Consider the following 26,289-nt stretch of genomic DNA (forward strand, 5'->3'; position numbering starts at 1 on the left):
CCTGTCCCGGGGCCGGGGAGGTTGGAAGCGCCGCTCCCTCCACGGCTGAGCGCAGAGATGGGGCCCGAGCGGGCTTCTCCGTTGCTTGACAGTCTTTCGTTCAGTCTCTGGAGACAGGGACAGAGCCCCGCTTCTGGCCTAGCGCTGCACTCGACGTCGGGGGCTGATTAGGTCCCGCTCTCCAGGCAGCTGGGAGCCTGGGAAAGACAAGGAGTAATCAAGGCACAAAACTCTCCCCAAAGAGCATTTCATATGGAGATGCACCACGAAGACACAAAACGGGGCAAGGTAGCTGAGAGTGGCCGTGGCCGCGCGCGGGAGTCAATGTGTAGCCCTAGCTGCGGCGCGCGGGATGCGAACACTTCGGCCCTCAGAAAAGAGCAAGAGCAAAGACGCAGGTCAACTTGATACTTTATTTACTGCAATACAAGAGCATTTTCCTCCATCTCAAACCGCCCGAGGGGGAAGAGAGAGGTCCCAACCTTTCCTCGGACTTCCCCAACTAATTCAGTCTTTCGAAGCTCCTTCCGCCGTCCAGGGGCTGGACCGCTGAGATGCGACACGGGGACCCCGCTGCCTCCCTCCAGCATAGCAGAGACGCTGCAGAACTCGCCCCCTCAATCCCGGGGAGACCGAGCGCCGTGCAGAGCCCAGAGGGGGCGGGGCATCGGGGCGGACTCTGTTCGGGGAGGCGGGACCAGGCCGCCTAATCTACGCTACCATTGGCTGTGGGCCCCGGACTGGCGTGTGCACGTCACCGGCCGGGCCCACCCCCTTGGCAATGTCTTCAGCCTGCTGCACTCCTAACTTAAGCATTTATTCCACTGGGATAGAAGCGGCAGGAGCAGCGTTGGCACCGGCGAACCATGGCTGGAATTTTTTATTTCGTCCTCTTTTCGTTTCTCTTTGGGATTTGCGACGCTGTCACCGGTTCCAGGGTGTATCCCGCGAATGAAGGTAAGAGCGGGGAGGCCTTTCTGTGGTCTGGGACAGAGGCGACGATCGGCGGGTGAATGGTCCCCGGTAGCGCGAGGCCGGAGGGTGCGGGGCCATCCCGGCGCGAGCTGTGCGCCCTGACTCGGGAGAAGGGGACTGGAGCGAGGGGAACCGCGAAGGGAAGGCGGGGAGCGGCCGTGCAGCCTGCCTCGGGGCGGTGACCTGTGCTGTGGCGGGGTTGCCCAAGTTTGTAGCGAAAGGACAAAGTTTATCGGCATCCACCGGCGAGGGCAACCCGAGGCGCCCGGAGGGGATGCACGGGAGACAACGCCAAGAAAGCAAACGAATAAATAAATTTTGTGGACATATTCCTACCACTACTTCCTCACTCAGCCCAGGTCGAGGGGGAACGGAAGCCTAGAGCTCCGTGACGGTATGGTGGTGCTCTCGGGTTCTTGAGAAAGCCTTGCGAGCTCTGGTTTCTGCAAAGTTTCCCGAGCTCTGCGCTTCCCGGGACCCGGTTGCCGGGCCTCTGCCGCGCAGCGGTCGTGGCGCCGCTCGCCGGTCGCTGGTGACCTGATTTCTAGCACCCGGCGTCAGACACCTTTCTCTCCGCCGGGCGCCCTGGGGGTGCGATTGCCGGCCTAGGGGACCCCAAGCTCCTCATGTCACCCCGCAGACCTGGGGAACCCGCCGGCAAGTTGAACGTACTCGAGTTTTAGCTTTTTGCCCCCAGAACTGTACACCGGGTTAGTTTGGAGGGAACGTGCGGGACCGACTGGATCAGTGTGGGTGCTCAGTTTTATGTGCGTCTGTTTGGACGTGCTGGGAGAGCTGTATGTGTGTGTGTGTGTGTTGGGGAAGTGGGGGTTGATCATTTAGTTTCTGATGATCTCAGAGAAAGGCGAGTTGCGTGTGCTTGTGTCTGTGCGCGCGCGCATATGCGTGTATGTGGATGCGCGGGTGCCTGCGTGGACGCGGACAATTGTGTGCCTGTGCTCGAGTGCCCCGATTGTGTGCGCGTGTGTTCCGGCGATGCTCGCGCTCAAGCCTGCGCGCAACGGTCTCGCCGACTCCTTCACCTCCCCACCCTCCCCCATCCACCCATCCACCCATCCATCCATACATTCATCTGTCCATCTCTCCAGAATCCATCTATCCATCCCCGTACAATCCATCATTTTCCCAGTTCCGAAGGAGGGAGCCAAAAACCAACTTAGCCTTGGCTGGGCAGCCGGTACCCAGAGCTCGCCAGACGGAAGCTCCCAGAGATTCACACACCTGCCGGCACACACGGCTTGGGAGGAAAGGGGCGCTCTCTCACCCTTTCGATCTCCTCCCTCTTTCCGACGTGGGCCATCTAGGTCGCTGTTGCCCCTCGGTCCCCAGGGTCGTTCCTCTGAGCGGGATCATGCATGCCGCGTTCTCTTGACTACTTCGCAGTCCTATTAGGACGTCCCCCAAGACCTCTCTGTACCAAACGCAGAGATTTTTTTCTCTTTCCCCCCTGCTTTTTCTTTTGGGAGCAAAACTTGGGAGCCCTAGACAAAAAAGGCGCTGATGAACGGAGCTGTAGGCAGATGTGGGGGGGGGTCACCCCCTTTCCGACCCCTCCTCCCCCTTAAAAATTAATTCATTTTGTTGCTTTTTATTCCCATCACGTTTTCTTTTCTCCCTTTTACCCTCCCTTTCTACTCCCTCCCTTTTTTTGTAAATTGGGTCTTATTGTTCCCTTTGTGTCCTTAATCCACCTTACATAAATCCAAATGGATGTAGCGGGCTTTTCTCTAGGGACCGAGAGGAGAGAAGGAGGAGGGGGGCGCAACTCCGGGCGGGAGCGACCCAGGGAAGGCTCTACATTTTAAAATAATTAACAGGCCCTAGGAATTCAGGCTTCTCGGGAAAATCTGGAGAAAGAGGCTCATTTTAACTACTTTGACGTCGGGGTGAAATGAGGGGGGAGGGTGGGCAGAATTCAGGGGCCGGGGGGCGAGATTGAGAGTTGGGGTACGCAGGAGCAAGGAGAAAGATTTCCCATTCCCACCCCACCCCCAGCCTGTAGAGCCAGCCTCACTGATCAAATTAATAACCCAGTGCTTCCTTTGAGATGGGCCTTTCGACCCCCAGGCCTGCAGATCTCGGTGGGAAAGAGAATGTGGAGAGTTTAGGAATTCATTGCGTCTTTTTCAACGTTCTCGGTGCCTAGGTCTGTTCCAGCTTGGGCGGGGTGCGACCGCTGTAGCCGCCCTCCCTGTCCCCCTAGGCGTGGATGAATACTCTTAGGTGTAGCACAAGCATACTAAATCTATTAGGCAGTCCTCCATACCTAAAATTTAAACCAGTGACTTCCTCTTGGGCGGAGAAGGAGTCTCCGATTGTCCTCAAAAAGACCTGGGAAAGAGAATACTTAAGTGTATTCGCATTCTAATTCCACACGTCTGCCATTCCCCCCTTCTGAAACTTTGATATTTAAAAAAGCAGCGGATACCACATCCAGGGCCAATTTATTTGGTGGTGGAGGGAAAAAAAATGGTAGGGGAAGAGAGCCTTTTCATGACCCTCTGAGTACTCTCTGCTAGAATTCACTTGTGGCTCTGTCACCATGATGATGAGTTATGTGGTCATCTGAAACCTGCAAAAACAAATAACTCTAGTAGATACCAGACAGAGATGAATGCAGATTTTGCTCTGGAGTGTAACTGCTCTACATAGATATATTTATTTTTTGAATTGTACTTGAGATTCTCAATTCATCCTTTTTAGAAAATGAATCAAGTGAGTCCTGGGATGGAATTTTAAATGCTAAGCAAGTTAAATAAATAAGAACCTGCAGATTTAAAGAGGGGAGAAGATCAAGTGAGTAATGATTATTTACATAAGTGAGATGGAGTTTAGGTTTTGATCAGACTTGGATATGCACACCCTCGGCACATATGGAAACGCTCCGGTAAATGTTTTTTTTTTTTTTTTTTTTTTTGTAGTATTGGCTTTTTGCAATTGGAAATTAATCTATTTTTCTTTGTTTTTTTGCAGTTACCTTATTGGATTCCAGATCTGTTCAGGGAGAACTTGGGTGGATAGCAAGCCCTCTGGAAGGAGGGGTAAGTTCCGAATTGCTCTCTGATCCACAGGGTATAAAGGAGTGATTAGCAACTTTCTGAGAGTCCTAATGGCTTGATTCTTGTTGATTGTGGTGAGGGGGTCAGATTTCCACCATGGCCTACGAAGTGAATTACGCTTTGTTGGAGAAATCCTATACTCCCTTTGGATAGCTCTGTCATGGAAGAACTGGAATCCAAAAGGGCAGAAAGGGGTTTCAAAACTAGGAGGTTGGTGGAGGCTTCCCTTAGATGTCTATTTAAAACTAAAACACCGGCAAGAAATACAATCTGGGGACCAAATTGGAATTTATGTCTATTACTGGGATAGCCTGAAGTCCTGACAGGGTTAATTTTAGAGCAATCGTTCTGTTTCCAGATGAGGAAAATGAATAAACAAAAATACCAGGAAGAGAACATTGCTAATTGTACCAGGAGCAGGTTTAGTTCTGTGTGTGAGCAGCGGGGGGCTCTGTAACTTGCTATGACAATCTTAAATCAGCTACTTTTCACTTGCAAGCTCAGAGAAAGCCTTATGAATTTGTACCAGGGGCATCTATACAGAAAAAAAAAAAAAAAAAAAAAGCCCCAAGTTTGTGCATTGTTGGTACTAAATGTGAAAGTTAAAGTATTTGGAATCTTGGATCTTTGGGGATCTGGGAGGCTGGATTATAAAGTAAGAGAGAGTGCATCACTGTTCATTTCTTCTTGAATTTGCCATCACTGCCTCTACCAGAAGATTCAGAGAATAGAATTAGGTCAATAGCCACATTCTCCTCCCCCATCCTCCCCCCTTAATGACAGGTCAAAATGAATCAGCTTTGGAAAGAAATCAGTACAACGTGTAACTCTGGCATCTGTCACATTGAAATAACTCTCAAATCCTTTAAAAATTAAGCATATCATCCTACCTTTACATGCTTGATAGTCTATGACTGAGTCGTTTGATTAAAAGCAATGGGGGTGAAAGATTAGGAGGCTTTATCAGGCCAAAACTGTAATGCCAGCACCAGGATGGCACTTCACACCTGGCCATTGAATAAACAATAAAGGATCGAAAAAAAAAATATTCATAGAAACTGTTACGGAAGATGGGTTTCAAAAATAAGACAAGGCAAGAACGCTCTCCTGAAAATGGAGAATTTTCGGCTTTTTCCAAAGCAAGTCTTGTCATCCATTTGAAATAAAACGGAGATTGCCCTGCCTTCCTGTTTTTCTGCCTGAACTTGACTGCAGTTGGTTGGGTCTCTGCTGAAAAATTCTAGTCTGCCCTCAAAACCATTTTTTTGAAAGGGAGGGAGAGTGATTGGCAGGTCTCTGGCAGTGTAGACAGGCTGTATTCACTGCTGATTGCAGGCAATTGCCCTCATCCTTTGAATGCGAAGAAAGGTACAGCTTTATCTTGTGAGAGTCAGACTCTTGTTAATCCTATACCCTGGAAAGGTCACTGATTCAAGGAGGCTTTCCCATGCTACACTAGGGGTATTGCTCCATAGGTTGAATGTATTAGAACTGCTGGCAAAACTGAGAATGGAAGGTATCAGTACTTGCATTAAAAAATTTAATGAGCCTTATTTTTCTTACTGGCTGTTCCCAAGTTTAAAGAGAGGATATGTCTACTGTGATTTTAGACCTGACCTGTTACACTGAATATACATGTGACCTATTTAAAAGCAAGGAGTTAACACATTTTCCAGTACAGTTTATGGTCTATCTAGTTTCTGGAAAGCTTTTATTGCAATTTAATATGCTACAGACATCTCCCTCCTCCCACCCCAGCTCCGCAGAACTGTTGAAAGAGCACCTGGTCACTTTTTCTAGACACAAAACTTCTTTCGGGTGTCTTGATGTCCCTTAAAAAAAAAATACTGTGCATAGCTGATCGTACACAACCTGGAACTTTTTAGGGGCAGAGTGTAGACTTCTGGATATAGAATGTACTCTTTCCCTTTCCTTAAATACCATGTGTGTAATGTTTTAAGTATTATTATGAAAGGTAAGAGATGAAATTTTATTTGTCTATAATAGAATTAAGCCTTCCAAAATACATAGTAGCCATTGAGAAATTATGTGCCAAATTATAGAGTTTAATTAATTTCTAGATTTTGTAATAAAGAAGACTTTTTTGGGCTTAGAATGAAGGGATAGATTGGATATCTACCAAGTAGGGGATGGATTGGCTTTAAAAAGTTCTTTCTGAGTGTAAAAGCATATTTGAATCTTCATTATTCTGAAATCTCTATTGTTAGAACAGCTCACATCTTTCTTGGCTGGAAACTTGAGATTCTAATTTTGACCAATAATGACATTTATTTGTTTGTTATTTTTAAAAAGAAAAAGAAACCTTTTTTGACAATACCACCAGGTCAAAAAATGAATTTTAGTCACTGTTCTTTCATGTTTCCATCAGAACAGCTAAGCAGAACATGAAAATAATGGAAGGCATGCCTCCTGATGGCAACGTTGTAGCAAAAACCTAATTTCTTGGCCCTGTTCGTTTAAGGGAGTATAGTGAGTTTCTGACACTGATTGTAAAATGCAAAACTAAGGGGAGATTTGTCATTGTTCTGGTGAACTGATCAATGTATTTAGACAATTAAGTTCAGGCTGGAAAATTCGAATTAGACCTGAATTATCTGTATGAACTGTGGAGGTATCCCTATGTTCTTTCATTTACAGTGATAAATGTGTTTTTCCATATTTCCTTTGTTCTGAGATGAGAAGCATGCTGAGTAGGTTTTTTTTAAGGTGGAGATCTATTTTTGGACTTACATGAATTTCCCCCAAATAAGTAAATTACTGGTGATTTACTGCTTAGTGGATAAAAAGAAATTTTAATCACCACGGGGCACTTATCTCTCCTAGTTCCAACTTTCATAATGGTGGCAGATGAAAGGGATACAGAATTTTATGTGTTATGGTGTTCCATATAGTAACATTTCCCTTCATTAATAGTTTTCCAATGCACAGATGGGAAACCTGTTAAAAGATACATTATGATTCTATGTACTTCATTGGATTGAATGGAGCTTTAAGTGGAGCTATTATAGAATACAGATTCTTTTTAAACTATCTTTTTTTCTTCTAATTATATTCATGTGTTAGATACTTAAGCTGATTTATACCAGATCTATATAAAGGCATTACTGTAGATATTAATGAAGAACTGGAGGCTGCCTACCAGTCTGGTAGGAGCCCCCAAATTATCTTGCTGCTTTTAGGATTATTTTTAAAGCCACGTCGAGAATGAAAGTACCACTCTAGTCACAGTGAATTTTGCTGAACTAAGATTATCCCACTACGAGAATCGTTATGTTAGGAAGTAGGTTGAAAGAAAATGCTCCCATCCCTCTTTAATTTTCTTGGGCTTTCAGTCATAAATTTTATTCTCAATATTCACAAGACTATTTAGAAGCAACACACCTGTGCATAGGTGTTTACTTATGTGTCTTTGTTTTTAAAAATAAGAAGAGTATGCAAACTTTGATTGAATACGTGCTCTTGAAAAGTGTTCTACCACTATAAATGACAGTGTATTTGAGAAATCCAACCATAAAGTTTACTCTCTGTCTTCCCAGTATTACCAAAACCAGAATGGTGAGATTTTCTTTACCCCTTTAAAGAGTAGTGACATCACCAAAAAAAAAAAAAAAAGACTGACATTTTTTTAGGTATTAGAGAGCAAAGTTCTGACAGCAGCGCCACTAATTAACTGATAATTGTCTTCCTTTGGCAAACTCTACTCTTCCTGCTCTTAATTTGCAGGTCTCTGCTCAGTTGTTGAAACAACACACATCCTAGTTTTTCATTTATGAGTAAAGTTGAACTGTTGCCACTTGAAATTGGAGCTGTTGTAATAGGTGAATTTGAGGTTGTTAGACCACCACCAGGAGCTGCTGAGAACTCAAAAGCAATCAATCCAGCAATACTCTGGAATTTTAGACAAAAGAGTGAAACAATTAAAAGAAAATGGTTCCCCAATACAATATCATCTAAGTGAGGAATTGGTGCTGGGTGGTTTTCTTTCTTATTGAAACAAAAATCACTGTCCTAATGAGGGTAAAATAGTACTGATAAATCACTGTATGATGAAATGTTTGTAACTGATGCATTTCCTTTGGATCTTTGCAGTGGGAGGAAGTAAGTATTATGGATGAAAAAAATACACCAATCCGAACCTACCAAGTGTGCAACGTGATGGAGCCCAGCCAGAATAACTGGCTGCGAACTGATTGGATCACCCGAGAAGGGGCTCAGAGGGTGTACATTGAGATCAAGTTCACCTTGAGGGACTGCAACAGTCTTCCCGGTGTCATGGGCACTTGCAAGGAGACTTTTAACCTGTACTACTATGAATCAGACAACGACAAAGAGCGTTTTATCCGAGAGAGCCAGTTTGCCAAAATTGACACCATTGCCGCCGACGAGAGCTTCACCCAAGTGGACATTGGCGACCGAATCATGAAGCTGAACACAGAGATCCGGGATGTAGGGCCACTGAGCAAAAAGGGGTTTTATCTGGCGTTCCAGGATGTGGGGGCCTGCATCGCCTTGGTATCGGTCCGTGTGTTCTACAAGAAGTGTCCGCTCACCGTTCGCAATCTGGCTCAGTTTCCAGACACCATCACAGGGGCCGATACATCTTCCCTGGTGGAAGTTCGAGGCTCCTGTGTCAACAACTCGGAAGAGAAGGATGTGCCAAAAATGTACTGTGGGGCAGATGGTGAATGGCTGGTACCCATTGGCAACTGCCTGTGCAATGCCGGGCATGAAGAGCGGAATGGAGAATGCCAAGGTAAGGAGAGCCATATTGTAGTTTTCATTAGGGCTTAGTGCACATAATTAAATCAGAGCTGAGACTAAATGGAGTAAAGCCAGTAATTAGCAGCCCCTGTGGGATGTGGTGGGACAGAGGGGTCTAATGAGTAAGTGCTACAGCTCCAGGTGGCAAAAGCTAAGATGATTCTAATACTGACAAAATAAATGATGCTGCTGTAATCAGCAGAAGGCCAAACACATTTGCTAACAGGCACTTAGATCTGAACCGGCTTGATGTGCCCTCTGAAATGTAAATGAACAAGCTGAAGAAACAGCCTTGATTGAGCCTTACTTGAAGAGGGCCCACACATTTTCGAACTATGGTTCCCCTGTCGGTAAACATCTCTCCTTATATGGATGTGTACATGAATGATTTAAATGTGGAATTAGGATTTGTTGCTCCAGTTTCCTCCTGCTGATTAAAATTGAGCTGTGTGAGGACAGTCCAGTTTTTCCAGCCTTGTGGACCAGTGCAGACGTGGCCCAGCAAAGTGGAGGACAAGCTTCCACTGAGCACCCATTGATGGGGTTTCCAAGTGAAATGAATCTTGATGAAAGACCTCTTAATTTCCCTGAGGATGTGACAGAGAGCTAGTGAGAGTCTTCCTATTCGATCTGTGGTCAGAGGCAATAGTAAATTGTGATCCATTTTGATTATTGAGTTTTTGAAGAAATCCAGATTTTTTTTATCATGTTAATTACTATTTATCATATTACTAAGGTGACTTTTTTTGCCCTCTCACCTAAAGTTCCATGTCTGTGTCTGCAGTTCCCTCTTCCCTTATTTCCCCTTTCCTGGGGAGTTTGCAAACTTCTTTTCTTTATAGCAGCTTTGTGTTTGAATAAGGGCTGGGAGCAGTCCATACTTCTATAGATTGCTTGTGTCATGTGTGGATTAAGGCTTAAAAAATGCAGTTATCCCAAGACTTTTATTTTTGCTTGGTGTGTATTTTCAGTGGTCGTCAATAGACTGCTGCTGCCAGTCTTATTATGGTTACTACTAAAGCGTGTAACTCTTGGTCCCATCTCTGGAACACATCAGATTAATCTTTTCTCAGGGTGATTGTTGAGCTGTAGACTACATTGCCGCATGGTTCATCTGATTTGGTGACTAAAGAGCCTAAATAACTGACTGCCAAACAATTTGTCTGGCATTTCAACCATCTTAATGACAGGGTAGGATTAACTACGGAGCAGTCCACTTGACTGATTGGAAATCAACAGTTAGAACCTAAAGAAAGTTGCATGTGGGGTAGTTTGGTGTCATAGAGTTACATATTTCTCCTTTCAGAATTCATGTGTCATTCTTGATCTGCTATAGTTATTTCTAGGAGTAGCTAACAATGAATGTCTTTTAATTTCTTTGAAAAATAATACAGAGTAAAGGGTGGCAACCTTTTCTGTTGACCTAGTGTCAAAAGGTAAACTTGTGAACTTGAAAATTTAAAAGTTGGAATTTCAAGTTGTCTTTTTGTTTCTTTTTTTTTCCAAAGGTTAATTTCGTGCCATTTTGTTTATTCTTGACTTAGCAACTACTAGGTAAGCTGTACCAGATAGAAAGCCTGAAGTACATTCTGGTATTAACATTAGAAAATATGTGAGTGCATTGTTATTGGCACTGAAATTACAATCATCATAGCAGGAAGAGTGAAATGAATAGGGCAGTGACATCACATTACATCCTAGAGTAAATTATTCTGCCTTTTTGATTTTTGTGAGACAGGACTTGCACATCTTTACATGTCAAGATTCTTATATATATTTAAAAAAAAGAGTATTCCATTTCTTGCTCAACTGTTCATGCTTCTGGCATTAGTACATTTCTCTGTATCTAATGTCATTGATTTCCAATTGTCACAGAGCGCAGTAACTCATACATTGCTCCACTGTGAAACTCCTTGACATTTTTACAACCCAAATTAGAAGGGAAAGAGAAAAAGATGGAGGGGGAAGTGAATGTAAAGGCAATTGAACATGGTAGTGGTTGGCTTTATGGAAATGATCTTGGTAACCCAGTCCATCATCATGTGGTTCATGGAAAGGGCGAGGCTCCATGTTTTAGGTCCAGTCCATTTCTGAGCAAACTGTTCCTAACACTAGGTCAGATATTTAATGGAAGGGGAAGGTTGATTAAGCTATTCTTGAGAATCTTCGTTCTTTTCACTCTTGCTACCTAGGTATTTTCTTTGCTACTTGTAAAATGACTGACTCTTTCCAGAAGACACTTTTGGTACAAAACCTTGCACTTTGCTTGTTTTTAAGACTACCAGCTAAGAATCTCTGATGAGTTTAGGGAGGAAGAAAAAACTTGAATGGCAAGAATTCTTAAATTCCAAGTTTGAGTGAGATTTTTTTAGAGATAAGACTGCAAACATCTTAAGAGTAATAAAAATGATCACCTCTATCTGTGCTACCCTTACTGGAGTGTCAAGATTATCTAGGTAGAGCAGAAAGAACATCGATCGACACAAGGAAATGTGTCTCAGTTTGGTCACTTAGCTGCATGACCTTGAGCATGTTTTTTAAGCCCTCTGAGCCTTGGTTCGTTTATCTATAAGATGGGTTGATAATAACTGCACTTAGCTTGGAGACTTGCTGTGAGGACACAGTGATGTAAAATTGGTACAAATCACCTTTTAGATCATAAAGCGTTAATCTGATGTTAACGCTAGCATTTCTTTTATCACTGTGTTTTTACAAAGGTCATAGCTTTTGGCGTTTAAGGGTGTTGAGTTAAAATGGTAAAAGGGAAGTCCATCTTCCAGCCACTCTTAGAAGTCAAGGACAAAGATAGGAAGCATTGCTTTTGCCCTAACAGAGAATAGGGTTCATTTGAAAATGATATTTGGAGAGCGTCATTTTCTCCCCGCCGCCTATAGGAAAGAGAACTTTCCTATAGAAAAGAGAACTTTGCTTTGAGTGAAAGAAAAGTGATTTGGAAGTGGGACAAGAAAGACCAGAGTGTAAAGGGAGCTTAAGAAAGGATGTAAAGGAGAATGGGCGAGTCTTCAGAACTTTGGCAGCAGGTTCTTCCCCGATTGTCTTTTCAATGGGTCTACTGTGGCAGGACAAATAGAAGAACAGGTGAAAGGTCACCTACTTCCTCATCCATCTTCCTTGGGGTCTGGGAGGTCAGAGTGAAGATTGATTAAGATCTTAAATGTTTGACAAAAGATCCTTGGGCAAAAATGGCCAGGGCGGGTGGGGGCCTGGGGTGTGCTGTTGTTTGAATCTAACCCTGGTCATCTGCTGGAGTCCTCTAGGGACCCTGGGGACAGAACTACACTTCCTCTTGGAGTTCTTACCTCCAAGCAGCACATGCAAATGCAGAGGGAGGGTGAGGAGCCCAGTCAGAAGTGTCAAGGGCGGCAGGGTGATGGCGGGCTTGCCTTCTGAAGCAGCTGCAAGTTCGTTCTGCTCTTGAATAACATTTTCTGCAGTGATCTGGCTCAGTCTCAGCAGGACAAAAAAAAGTGTAAGCTACTCGTTTGTCTTCTCCAGGAGAATGTCTGGCTGACGTCAGCAGTACTTTGAACATGCCTAGTGATTGGGTGCAGAGGGTAAGTTCTAATTAGTAGGAAAAAGGAAACAAAATCCACCTCAGATGTGTGTCCCCCTCCCCCAACACATACCCACCCCCCCACCCCCCATGAGGGAATGTTCCAGATGTCTTACAGGGATGTTTTTTATTACCTCAGAAATATTAAGCAGGAGGAAGAGAGGGAAAGATTCTTTATTAACTTATTTTTTGCTTAATTAAAAAGCTGAAAAATGAAAGGGGAAGTCAGATTTATTCTTTGTAAAATATTAATAAGCAATATTTTCAGAGAGCATGTACAAAAATAACACTGATAAAAGGAAAACATTCTTATGGAGTCACGTAAGGCCAAATAATCACAACTGTGACAAAATTAAGCTAGGTAAGAATCAAGCCTGGCTTAAACATGGAATTTGGCTCTCAGTTGTTTGGGGTGCTATGTATCTAGGACCTATATTATATGTCATTACATATATGATGCCTTCATATCAGCAAAAGGTATCTTATTAAAAGCTCTTTTGAGAAGGAACAAGACAGAAATGCTTTGATGGCTGTAAAACAGAAATATTCCATATTCGTGCTCTGGAAAGAGGGAGAGGGCTGTGTTTAAACAGCAATTATTACTTTGTTTTCCTAATGTATTATAGAAGGACTTTGGGAGAAAGTACTGGAAAGGAAGCATTTAAAATATAGTTCAGAGAGATGCTGTTATATCCTTTCCACTTTTGAAATTTTTCTTCTACCTTTGAATCATGTCTTTAAGAATCAATTGCTTAAATCACAGGGCTGCTTTTATCTCTGGCTTTGAAGCACGGCTGTGATCATTGAAAGACGCGATTCTTTACATCTGAGAGGAGCAGGGTTTAATTATTGTCCTTTTCTGTTATACTTTTTTGTTTTCCCTTCTACGTGTGACCAGACTTCTTTTGTGAGTGTGAATCAGGCAGTGGTCTCTATTTGGATTCACCAAAGCATCACATAGGAATGATCTCAAGTTAGGGATTTTTGAATCTGGTATTTAGGACTTGATGACTTATTTTAATCTGACTGAGCTTCCTTGTACTTTTCAAAAATGAATTAAGACATAATTATTCTGTTAAGACTTCAGTCTTTAGGAGAAAGACCGATTAAATAGCTTTTCAGCTACTACTGTGCAAAGCAGAGGTGGTCATGATGTATGTTTGACTTTCACATCATTGAATTTTAATACTTAGGTTTTGGGGGGCAATTTCTTTTTCCATTTAATGGATGAATTTAACATTAGCAAAGGACTGTATGCTTCAGACTCTTACTCCAGCTTATTTCTGAGTAACCACTCATTATGATTTGGCAGATAACCCAAATATATCTACATACATGTATTTAAAAAAATAACAGATGAAATCAGCTTCTTGTCATTTTGTTTTTATGATGCTTGACTATTTATCATGGACATCATTCCATATTAGAGTATAAAACTTTTTTCATACTTCATAATTGATAATTCATATTCTGTAGTATGAAATATATATATATATATAATTAAAGTACGATTGCTCTTGGTTGGTTGATAGTTAGCATGTCAGTTTTTCCTGGTAATATTTTTAAACAAACACTTTAATTTGTAAATCACATATATACATTTTTTTAAAAAATTGAGTGATGAAGCTTGCTTTGTTACTTTTCTGGCTTTATCTGGGACAAGTGAATTTAGTAAAACTTCTTGACCATGAGCATGTATGTGGAGGAGTTCAGTCCAGGGTAACAAGACAAGTAACACCACTGACGATTAAGGAACATAGTGGGGTCTCACTAAATGTTCATTGCATGAATGAATAAATAATTGCATGAAGAATTGTGGCTTGTTTCATATTAAACATTTATTTGGTGGAGTAACGTTTCATGGAGTCAACATGATGTATCAGAATCTTTGCATGTGACTAATGTATTAATGAGGTCCTTGTTTATAATTCCTACTTCAGTTGGGTCTTAACTATTTTCTTCATGTTTATGAACCATCTTTATGCCTGGGTGTTCAAAAAATCTCTGCAACCTATGAGTTAACATAGCTATCAGTACAAAATGGCTAAGACCTGCCTTTGGCGTTTGAGACGAGTTTAGTTTCTAGGTGTGCTACTTGACCAGGTGTGTATCATGGTCACTAACAACCTCCTTAACCTCTAGTTTACATTTGCAAATTGGTGACAATGATATGTTATGATGGATAATACACACATATGAGCATGTGTGTATAAAGGGTCTAGCACAGTGCCTAGGGTGATTAAGCACTTATCAACTGCAAAATGTTATTGGTAATTTTATTGTTGTTTGATAGAAATATGGTGACAATATGGGCTATTTGGTCATTGTCTGTCCAACAATGGAAACCAGTTGAGGCTTCGAAGTAGAGTTTTTTTGGGGGGTGCAGTGGGTGAGGGCAATGGTGACATATGCAAGTGCAGGGGATGGTATGAAACGGCTGGTCTTGTCTGCGTTGATCAAATCCTCTGTTCCCCAGCTTACTACAGTTGTTCTCAGAGTGTGTTCCAGCTGGGTTCCCTAAGTCCCTTTCATGTGGTCTGCAAGGTCAAAAACTTTAATACTAAGATGTCATTGGCCTTTTCCCTCCCCTTTTCTCGTGAATGGAGTTTTCCAGAGGCTACCTGATATGCGATATCACATCTCATCAAATTGAATAGAGAAGCATATATGAGAATCCAGCTGTCCTCTGTTAAGCCAGACATTAACAGTATCACTCTTCTCACTAATTTTGTTTTAGAAAATGTAGTTATTTTCTCATTAAAATATGTTATTTGTGTTAACATGTGATGGGTCAATACTTTTAAATAAATTCATCACAGTTTCACTTTTTTAATGGTAAATATTGGTAGCTTTAACTCACATATAAACAAAAGCACTTTGGCATCCTCAATCTTTTTAAGAGTGTATAAAGGGGTTCTGAGACCAAAAAGTTTGAGAACCGCTGCACTGGTCCACCAGCTTTTCGTTTCTCTGGCAGGTACAGAGAGGGTACTTCTGTCTTCTGCAGACACTGTAAAATTAAAATTAAATAAGGAAGCTCTGGAAACTTTCAGAATCTGGGAGATTTAGGTAGCTTAGAAGAATGACATTTATTCAACCCTTTAGATGTTTCTGTAAAATTAGGCAGCAATTTGTAGCTCTTAGCTTTTCAAGAACAGTTTATCTGTGTCCAATGACACGCCTCAGTGCTCTCTATAGTTTACTGTGCCTGTGAGAAGGAATGATTAAAGAACGCCTCAGCTGGCCCCTGGACCCTGAGAGACTGTATCTTTTTCACTTTGGGCATAAAACCTTTCTCACTGTGTCCCCTCCCAGCTGGTACTTCTGAGCTGTTTTGGAGGGGGAGAGCAGGTGAGGGCACTGGGTCCCATGATCTGAAGGGTAATTAATAGTCCCATGACTAAATGGACATTTTATGAATATTCAGGGTCTATTTGGGCTTCTGGGGAAACAATCCTGTCGGTACCGCTGACAATTGCCTTTGGAGACACCCAGCGTTTTCTGGGTGAATGCGGGTCGTCAGCTGTCGGCCTAGGGTTGCTTTCGCAGGCAGCAGATTCCTCATTTGCATATTCTGTATGCGCCCTCATGCAAAACAGCACACCCATTTCCCCCTTGCACAAAGGCTAGAGGGCTTCCTTTGGAAACTCCAGCCAAAATCTCCTTCTGTTTATGCAGAACCCAATGATTTAGACACCATGCAAATTAATTCGGTTTTGATTTGAACGCTTCCAGAGACTGGGGGTGGGAGGTGGAGAGTGGGGTACTGGTACAGGGCCCTTTTTGTGCACAACCCCTCGCCTCCCCCACCCCCAACCCCCCTTGTGGCTGAGTTGTCACTCCCCGGGCCCCTTGCCCCATGCAAAACAACCCAAGCTCCCGCTGCTCATTTGATTGTGACCTTTGGAAAGGAACCTAGTCTTGGTGAATCCCTTGGCTTGTCTGTTTAGTGACAGTTTCAGCTGGAATCTTGCTGTTCTTTCTGAGGAGGGAGGAGATGGCACTATTCAGATTATGCTAGGAATGTTTAGAGGTGGCCCAACAAAGGGCTTAAAAAATTGTCAAGTAAAAAGATAAAATTCTTGGAGAAAGAGATGTCAGATTGCAGGAAGTTCCGAAAATAGGCTTTAGGTCACCAGTGGGCTGGAACCTTTTCACTCCTTCAACAAATAGATACTGAAAGCGTATAATGTACAAATCACCATCGGTATTTTCATTGTGTTAGTGTCCTGCATCTATGAATGAATACAACCGTCTTCATACCTAGAATCACGATTAAAATCCCTTATTTTCACTTCTGTCCCAGATAAATTTCTTTCAAAGGTGTGTTGACTATAACTCTGTTCCTTATTTCATATGGGTATTCACTTTGGGTTGAATACTGCCTTTTGAATTCCTGTCTTCCCACCCACCCAGTGTCTCCAGATTTACTTAACCTTTGCTTTATTCCTTTAAAATGGTGAGGTGAGCGCATTGTGCATTTAACCCAACAAACTTCACTCTCTGCTTGAAAACAGCACTGTCTTCAAGAGGCCGTGATCATATGTATTCTATAAACTAGAAGAGGACTGGGCGTGAAATGTTTTTGAAGTTCAATTAGTTTTGAGTTGGAACTAATTTCATAGGGCAGAAAACGGGCATAGCCAGACTTTACAGTGTAATTAAGTGGAGGCGCAGGGTCAGCTAGAACAACATCTAAATGTGGAAGAGCTTTGGTTTAGCTCCACATGGCCTGACAAAATTTGATGATGCTGTTCGAAGTCCATTTGGGATGGATTATTAGGGTTAAAGAACAGCAGAAGGCTCTGTACTTGGTATGTTCTCTGGTGTCATTAGTGGATGAGAAAATTCAGCTGCTTGTCTGGCTCTTGTTTCTAAGGATGGATTTAAACAGACCCACACTTCTCAAAGGTGATCTTACTAACCTCTTCTTAACAAGTTACAGATCTCCAATTGCTCAAAATCCTGGAAATGCCATTTGAAGTCAGTTGATTGATAATTATCATTTCCCTACGTGTACAGATATTTTCCACAGCAGTACAAAGCTACGGTACAGTTTCTTAATTACCCAGATAATCCTGTTTGCTTGTATTTTTAAACTATGAAGTGCTGGGTAATTATTCAATTCTTAATAGAAGGCAAATGGCAATGTAAACAATAATTAGGATGTTAGACAGACTAATGCGCTTCAAAGCAAATTGGATTTTTTTCATACTGTTCAGCATGAAGTCCCATAAAGCTAACAATTTAGAAGCAAGGCAAAAAAAAAGGTTCCATTTGGTTCATATTTTATGGTGTTATCTCTTCATGGCTTGTTTCTGTGAATAGCAGTTTGCCCCAATGAAGCTGGCTGTGCCCAAGCCAACTGTTTCCGTAACAATCGCTTCCCTGCTGTTTGACATTTGGCGATGTTCTCCCAGGCCTCCAGATTGGTCCTTTGTCTGCTGCAGATCCGAGGGGTCAGAGGTTAACAGAATACTGATTTCCTCCCATAATACCATGGCAGGTAAATATGGGCCAACCTCATGATCGGTTAAGACGCAGCTCAGTAAGGAATGCTTTTCTCATGGGCTTTTGTCCTTAAGAACTTCCCTGATTTGAGACGCTGAGTTTCCCAGCTCTTGCCTTCCACAGCGGCTTCTTCATTACCTGAGCTGCCGTCTCTTTTATATGGCTTTTTCTGTTAATAACCATTCACAACTAACAATATATCACCAGAAATACATGACCTGAGAACTGAGCAAATCATCATGTTTGATGAATTAATTTTACAAACTAAACAATACTTTGCAATCTTTACGCACTTATTATGTCTTGTAGTTTTATCTGTACTGTGTTTCATTGATGAAATAATAAACTGATAACAAAGGCAGTAGACAAAGATCCTTTAATAATGGTGCTCTTACCCACCCTCTTTTTTCCGTCTAGCTTTCATGGTGTGTTGCCAGTTAGAGGTATAATTAAACAAACAATTTTATTCCCATTTTTACCATTTATGGAGCTGTCTAAGCATTCATCAATATCAATGTTATTAATATTTTACATCAGTTTAATTATAGCAGTGTCAATTCTTCTCCCAAGGATTAATATAAGCTACTCAGTTGGTTATATCCTAATTGTTCATGGTGGACATACAGGCTTTAGAAGTTTAAAGTATCTTGTAAACTTTCAAACTTTTTGTTACCATTGATTAATTAATGCAAAGGCCACCTTTGCATATATCACTCTCCCACTTCTGTTTGGCTAACTTCCGTCCCATTGCACTGTGAACTTGATGCTTAGATTCATTTGTTTTCAGTTTTAAGTGTTTGAAAAAGACATCTCCACTTTGAAAAACAGTTTCCTTTTGAAGTGTCCAGCTTGGCACTGACTGAGGCAGCCCCCAGGCCAATTAGCATGTTAAAAGAATGGATCAATACCTTTCTGCCGCCTCCACCCTCCTTGCTCTCTTCTGAGGGGGAAGAGTTTTGAAGAACCCTAGGAGGCTCTTGACAGATGTGCCAGGAGACTTCAAGAGGATTGTCAATTGCCCCGAGTAGGGAACATTGACAGTTTGATCTAGTGCCCAGACAGCTTCTCCGCTGGCCATTTGAAAATGGATGCGGGAGGCATTGACAGCTTCAGGAAAGCTCTAGCAGTTCATGTAATTATGGAAAGGATTAGAAGAAAAGTGTTGGGAGAAATAAGAGATCAATACAGGGGCACTGGTTGACTTGAACTCACCTTTAGCTGTTAAATGCTACATTTGGAACATTTAGCCTATACACATGGAAAACTATTTTATAGGGCTTTTTTTTTTTTTTAAAGCTTGTATTAAACCCATGCACAAGTAAAAAAAAAATAAGCAGCCACTGATTTTTGAGAGCGGACTTGTAGGTAATTAACAGTGTAACACTTCCAGTACTTAAGATGCAAAGGTGCTAATTAACTAATGGGAGAAATTGAGATTTCATTACTCTACTCTCTAACGAGGTGCCAGCAAAGAAATGCAGCTAAAAGTAATATTTGAATATTCAGGTTTCTTTTAAAGCGTTTTCTTTAGGAAATGCCTCTCTGTTTATCCTAGAGTTTTCAATTAGCACTAATGCAGGGCTACAGTAAAACAATATAAAAGTGTGGTATTTTTACACCAAGGAACTCATGTTGATGGAAAAATGAGAATGTTGTCTTTGCATGATTAAAAAGAAAAGCTTTTAAAAAGTTTGAAACTCACCACCTTAGGGGCTCAAATAGTCTTCCTTTAGGAAGTTATCCTCCACAGGGCAAAAAAATGGCTACTGTACTGAGCTAAACAAACCCAGTACATAATTTATTCCAATCTTCACGAAGGATTCTGGGATTCTCATTTACAGAATATTGTTGGTATAACTATTTCAGTAATTTTTAAGTGGGTATTTGATAAGGCAAGAATTTTGCACTATGATTTCAGCCATTGTACTGAACCCTTGTTGGATCTTTCCTTTTCTTCTAGAGAAACAAAGTCATTTATTGAAGGGAAGTAATATCTGACCTCATAAAAATCACAACTATTATTGCAGCTTTAAAAAATAGATATGCTAAAAAGAATGCCATCCCCCCAAGAGGATCGTTGACTTCTACTACAGATAATGATTGAAAAACAGAAACCTATTGAGTTTTCCCAATATTTTCCATTATATCTTCTAGCTGGTTATCACTGATCTATAGGAAAACTGTTGAGTTTTGTAAGTTTATCTTGCATCCAGTCTTTTTCTTGAACTGCCTGTGAATATTATACTAACAGATTTTCAGTTAATTCTCTAGTTTTTCTAGAGAACTAATAGTTTTAGGTGCAAGTAATTACATATTCTTCCTTCTTTTTAAAAATTAGACCTCTTATTTATGATTTCTATCTTACAATATTGGTCAGAATTTTCAGGCCGGAGAAAAATAAATGTGTAGATTATAACTATCTTTATTTTATGCCCAATTTTAGAGGACAGAATTTAAATATGCTATGAGATATATTGTCATAATATCATACTTCCACGTGTTAAACATAATCTAATAAAGAAGGGATTTTGAATTTTGTTAGATGACTTCAAGCATCTCTTTTAGTTATGTGACCTTTTTGACTTGTGTGTATAGGGTTGAATATATTAGTAGATTTTTCTGAAAATTATGCATAAACTCTCTTTGCATTCGTGGGAAAAAATCCTATTAGGTGGCAGTAGATTTTGATAAGTAGCTTCTTACATTCTGTTTGTTAATTGAAAATGGTGATGAAGAGCCAGGGCTTTGGAATAAGAATTTAATTTTAATTTCAGCTTTGTCATTTACAATGTGACGATGGACTCTAGGTACTTAACTTTAGTGCTTTGGTTTTCTCCTCTGTAATAGGAGAATAAATAATGATACTTACCCCATGGGTATCCTTAGGATTAAATAAGACAATGTATGTAAGTCTCACTAGGAAGTGACATCTAGTCACTGCTCGATAAAATGTAGAAATTTGTATTATTTTTATTTTGAATTTTTAATAAATAACCAATTGATATCAGCCTATATATTTTCTTTTTCTCTGTCTTTCTCTCTTTCTTTCTCCCCTCCTGTTCTTAGCAGATTTTAGGATTATACTTGATTCATAAAGTTAATTATGATTGTTTTCCATTTTTTTATGAACATTACAGAAAGTTAGTGTGCCAGAGATCTAGCTTTACTCTGCAAGTTTGAACGATTTCATCGTTAAAACTGGTTCTAGGTTGTACACTTAGGATTTGGGCACTTTTCTGTATATTTGCTAGACTTCAGTAAAAAATGCAACCACCACAACAAGGAAACTGGTTCTGGAACCTTGTTCAGTTGCTTTTCCAGTCACATAAGTGACTCTTCCAGTCCGTAGTAGATGTGTTCCCTGACTCTGATTTGGGCTATTCCCAGCCTCTGCTGACTTAGGGTGGAAAGCGCAGATGCCATGTTGCTCTCCTCCATAATTGCGTTATTGAGATTTCTCATTACTTGTGTAGATTTTAAGCATGTAAGTTAAAGGCAATGGGATCCTTCAACCTGGAGTTAGTGCGTAGGCATGGTTGAGCTATAGTCATAAATCAGGATCCTGGCTGTTAATGAAGATCTAGTTAAGACAATATTTAATATCTCATTAGGAAAAGCTGCATTTCACTGTGGAGTGAATGTGGATGCAGTTCCTCTGTGCTGTGTGCTCTGCTCTTTTTTTTTTTAATTGAGAGAGAAAGAGCATAAAGTGACAGAGTCACTGTTCTAGAAACATCTGGTGTTCCTTAGAACCGCAACTTTGACATCATAATTTGTCAATATTTTATACTGATTTTGAGGATTGGTAAGTTTCATTTTTTTTCATTTCAAATTATTCTGTGGGCCACATGCAAGCAAAACGAGGACCAGAGGACAGACATCACCTCAGAATAAGGAAAGACCCATCTAATATCTTGAACTAGACAAGACTGGAGTGTGATGCCTTTAGAGAGGAAGAGTTCTCCTTTAGAGCCGGTGTTCACACTGGCTGATTGACCCCATGGCATCTAACTGTATCCCTGCAATAAGAGATTGGAGACCCTGTGTTTCTTAAAAGGGGCACCATTGCCATTTTGGGCAGGACGATTCTTCCCTGAGTGTAATATTTACCAAGGATTGCCAGTCCATCCTGTGCATGGTGGGTATGTACTTTGCAAGGCATTTCTGTCCTGAGTAGTCCCTGGGCAGTAAATGCCTGTGACATCTTCCAGTCACTGTGACAGGCCAAAACCTCCCTCACATGTCCAACTGCCTCAGGTATGGATATTAATCTCAACTGCAAACTTGTAGACTAGACAAACTATAAAATAACTTACAACTCTAAGATTCTAAGATAGTAGGGTATTTGGACCCCTGTTATAAATGTTTCATATTTCCTATAGCGTAGGTAACCTAGGTCTAGGATCTTTTTTTTTTCTTTTTTTTTTTTTTTGTATTTTTTTATTTGGCTGCTCTGGGTCTTAGTTGCAGCACAAAGGATCTTCATTGTGTCATCCGGGGTCTTTGGTTGCAGCATGTAGTTCCCTGACCAGGGATCCAACATGGGCCTCCTGCATTGGGAGTTCGGAGTCTTAGCCACTAGGCCACCCGGGAAGTCCCAGGTCTAGGATCTTGTAGCATAGAAAAGATGGAGAAGCTCTTCAAACAATCCTAGCTATCAAGCTTTCTATTTTTATTTTCCTTAAATCTAAGTGTACACCATAGCATTTAAAAATCAGATTTATCTGTTTCCCCAATAGGTACTAATTAAAGGAGATGGGGAATGTCTTTTGGAAGAAATTACTCACATTTTGTAAAATCTGTAATGATGACCATCAACCAGGTTCCCTACTGACTTATTTAGTCCTAAAACAGCCTTATAAGGCAGGTAGTGTTATCCCCATTTTACAGTTGGAAAGGCTGAGGCATTGAAAGGTGCCCAAGGTTATGTAGACTACTCATAATGATTTTAAACCAGATAGACTGGCTCCAGCCTCCCAGCTGCCAACTCTATACTACAATTTCCCTGGGTAAGAACTGTTAGAAATCAAGAAACAGACCCCAAGGTAACTAACAATATGGTATCTGCCTTGTATTCTTAAGGTAAGAAGAACATTTTAAATGCCCGAGTTATAAACTTATGTAAACAGTGCCCTGTATTTACTCCAAGATTTGTCAAACACTCCTCTGCTAATGGGTGGCCTTTGTATTATTTCAAATGGCCTGGCAAAGAGAAAAATGTGACTTTGCAATTATTAAAGCTGAAGACCTTGTCCTAGGGTGCGTTACTGAACAAATTATTCTTATTTTGACTCTGAATCACAGCACAGAGGGAGGTTATAAGCATGGACCCAAGTTTACATAAGACAGAACATCATCTCTTCTTAATTGGAGGACAGCCGAACCAAATGAGAACTTTTTGATTTCTCAAATGCTGTACAATAAACCCAGAGCTATTTAGAAGGAAAATCAATCTAAAAAAGAGGGTGAACTTCTAATAATCTAAATGTTGGGCTTGTGCTTTTATGCTGGTTCAGGTAGAGTATTTATTCGCAAATGTGTGCAGAACAACAACAAAAAAAGAAATGACAGCAGAATCATTTCCAATGCAATTCATTTCTGCAGTAAGGCAAAAGGAGAAAAAAGATGGGGCAACATTGCAAATGGGGGTGTATGTGATTCCCTCAGCATCCACACAGCCATTCCACCCTCCCTGCATTGTGTTGCTACCTTATGACTTCAGTGGAGATGGCTCACCTTTCAGCACGGTAAAACTACCTACATCCTGAATAGTTCTATTATATTACGCAAGTCTCAAAAATTCTTTTTTTGGGGGGGGCAGGGGGGGAGGCTAAACCATTTAGAATCAGGTTTTTTGTTGCTTGCAACACAGCCTTAATTAATAAAGGAGGTCATTACTTTAACATGCAAACTAGGTTTCTATACACAAATGTTTCACAAAGGAAACATAATGTGTTTGCCAAGCTGAGTAGTTACTTTTCCGAAAGATTTCCTTCTAGTCCTATAAACAACAGAAACATATTGGAAGTTATTTTGCCCTCCTTTCTCAGCCTGATGGCAAGATGAACTAGTTTGGTTGGGTTCTCTTGCTAACAGGAGAATCCTCTTATATACCGTGGCTTTGTAAAGTGGGATATCTCTCTTCTTAGCGTTAAAGAATATTCAAGCCCTAAGGATCTTAGAAATCCTTTATTTAGTTCGTGCTTCTCATTTTACAGATGCGAAAACTGAGGCTCAGATTAATAAAGTATGTAATAAATTAATAAAGAGGTATGAACTTCAGTTACAAAATAAATGAGTCACGGGGATGAAATGTACAGCGTGGGGAATGGTCATAACATAATCTTTATATGGTGACAGATGGTAACTAGACTTCTCGTGGTGATCATTTTATAATGTATAGAAATATTGCTATGTTGTGCACCCGGAACTAGCATAGTGTTTTAGGTCAATGATGCTTCAAACAAACAAACTTATAGAAAAACAGATCATATTTGTGGTTACCAGAGGTAGGGGATGGGGAGAGAGGGATTTTACAGATACACACTACTATATATAAAATAGAATCACTTTGTTATACATCTGAAACTAACACCACATTGTAAATATACTTGAATTTAAAAAAATTTAACATTCAGCTAACTGGCTACAAAACTAGAAAAGAAAGAAGAAAATAATTAAAAAGATAAAAAGACTGGCTCCTGAAATATGGAATTGTAGAGTCTTACCTTCTTGGTTGTGTCAAAGGGAGGATACTCCCCAAAAAGAGATGGGCAGACAGGCCAAAGTAGCAGCTGCATACGTTTGAAGTTGGCCTTGGAGACCCAAGTCCTAGATACTCAAGTCAACTCTGAAAATTAGGCTTTTGAAATGAGATCATACTTGGTCCTTGATGGCAGTCATTGGGGTTTCAGTAAACTGTTTACTGTGTGGGCCCCCTCGCCCCCCTCCCGCTGCCCCGCGCCCCCAGCATACGCTTGAAATCCCCGGATATGCTCTCTTTGTGTCTACATCAGTACATTCTGAGGTCTCCATGCCTTTCTATGCATCATTCCCTTTGCAAAAGAGTTTGCAGTCTAAGGGAGCCCACTAAAAATATTCATAATGTGTGATGAGTGAAGTAAGCTGAGGTGAGGACGTGGAGGAGGGAGATGCTGAGTGCTGCTGGAGGTGACGTGTGAAGGAAGGTTTTTGGAAAATTGGACATAGTATTGGTGTGCAGTGGCCAGTGGGATCTACGGTATGCACGAAAGGGAAAGTTTTAAGTAACTTCAAAGTTTTAGGTTTGGTTCAATAATGCTTAGTGATTCTATTCTTGGATTAAGGAAATCCTAGGAGATGAGGTCATTTTTAAGGCAGGGTGGTTTGGCCTGTCAGGATGGAAGATTAGTTTAGTTTATACTTGTTACATGTAGAATGTAATAGATGAGGATAGTGGTCCAGGAAGGGAAAGATGACCATATTTTTTATTTGCTTTTCATTTCTGAATTTGACTTTTTAGAAAAACAAGAATTTCCTTAATGTAAGAGTAGAATCACTATGCAGTTCATTCCATCACAGGAGTTGAAAAATGCCTTTCTCCTTGATGATTAAAATTTAGGCTTGAGGGCGGGAGGGACGGCGTGAGCTGAGGGCACCGGGCGGCGGCGGCGTCCCCGGGAGCACCATGGCCGAGCTGCTCTGGAGGCTGCAGGATTCCCAGCTCGTCGCCCGCTTCCAGCGCAGCTGCGGGCTCTTCCCCGCGCCGGATGAAGGCCCCGGCGAGAACTGCGCGGGCCCCGCGGAGGGCGCGGCGCGGTCGCCGGGGCTCGGGCATCTCCCCGTGGCCAGATGCAAGGGCGCCGGGGAGCCGGCCAATGGGCTGCGGAGAGTCGCGGCCCCGCAGGCTTATGTACAGAAGTACATTGTGAAGAATTATTTCTACTATTACCTATTCAGATTTTCAGCCGCTTTGGGACAAGAAGTGTTCTACATCACATTCCTTCCATTCGCTCACTGGAATATTGACCCTTATTTGTCCAGAAGACTGACCATCATATGGGTTATACTGCATGAAATTCAAGATGAGATGTGAGAAAAAATTGGGGAACGTGTTGATAGACAAAATTAAAAATAGAGGAAATACACATAGAATGGGAGATGAATGCTTCGTCCAAAGTTGAGCCGTGAATTTATCTTTCAACTTTGTTTTGAATGTCTTTAAACTTTGTCTTGACCAAATTCAAATGAAATGACATTATTTGCTAGGGAATGACAGGCTTGCTCCCAAGAGCGGAAACCTTCTCCTGACACGTAAGATTGATAGAATCATGAAGGATAGTGATGCATGTGGCTAAATTATTTTCCTAGGAATGTTGTTTGTTCTCA

At 41.4% G+C, this 26,289-nt stretch overlaps 1 protein-coding gene across 5 annotated transcripts in view; it reads left to right on the top strand.

Moving 5' to 3' along the window:
* Positions 1-812: 812 nt before the first annotated feature.
* Positions 813-26,289, top strand: part of EPHA4 (EPH receptor A4) — a 132,562-nt gene continuing 107,085 nt past the window's right edge. For 3 of the 5 annotated variants that reach the window (XM_057745166.1, XM_057745167.1, XM_057745169.1), the window contains exons 1-3: positions 825-957; positions 3,970-4,037; positions 8,166-8,829. In XM_057745166.1, the coding sequence (XP_057601149.1) occupies positions 867-957; positions 3,970-4,037; positions 8,166-8,829 (823 nt within the window). In that variant the 5' untranslated portion in view covers positions 825-866. Of the gene's footprint in view, positions 958-3,969; positions 4,038-8,165; positions 8,830-19,882; positions 20,414-26,289 lie in introns of those variants that run through there. The other 2 variants (XM_057745170.1, XM_057745165.1) reach the window with 2 other exon arrangements.

The sequence above is a fragment of the Hippopotamus amphibius genome, chromosome 8 (genome assembly GCF_030028045.1).
Source record: "Hippopotamus amphibius kiboko isolate mHipAmp2 chromosome 8, mHipAmp2.hap2, whole genome shotgun sequence".
Classification (NCBI taxonomy): Eukaryota; Metazoa; Chordata; class Mammalia; order Artiodactyla; family Hippopotamidae; genus Hippopotamus; species Hippopotamus amphibius.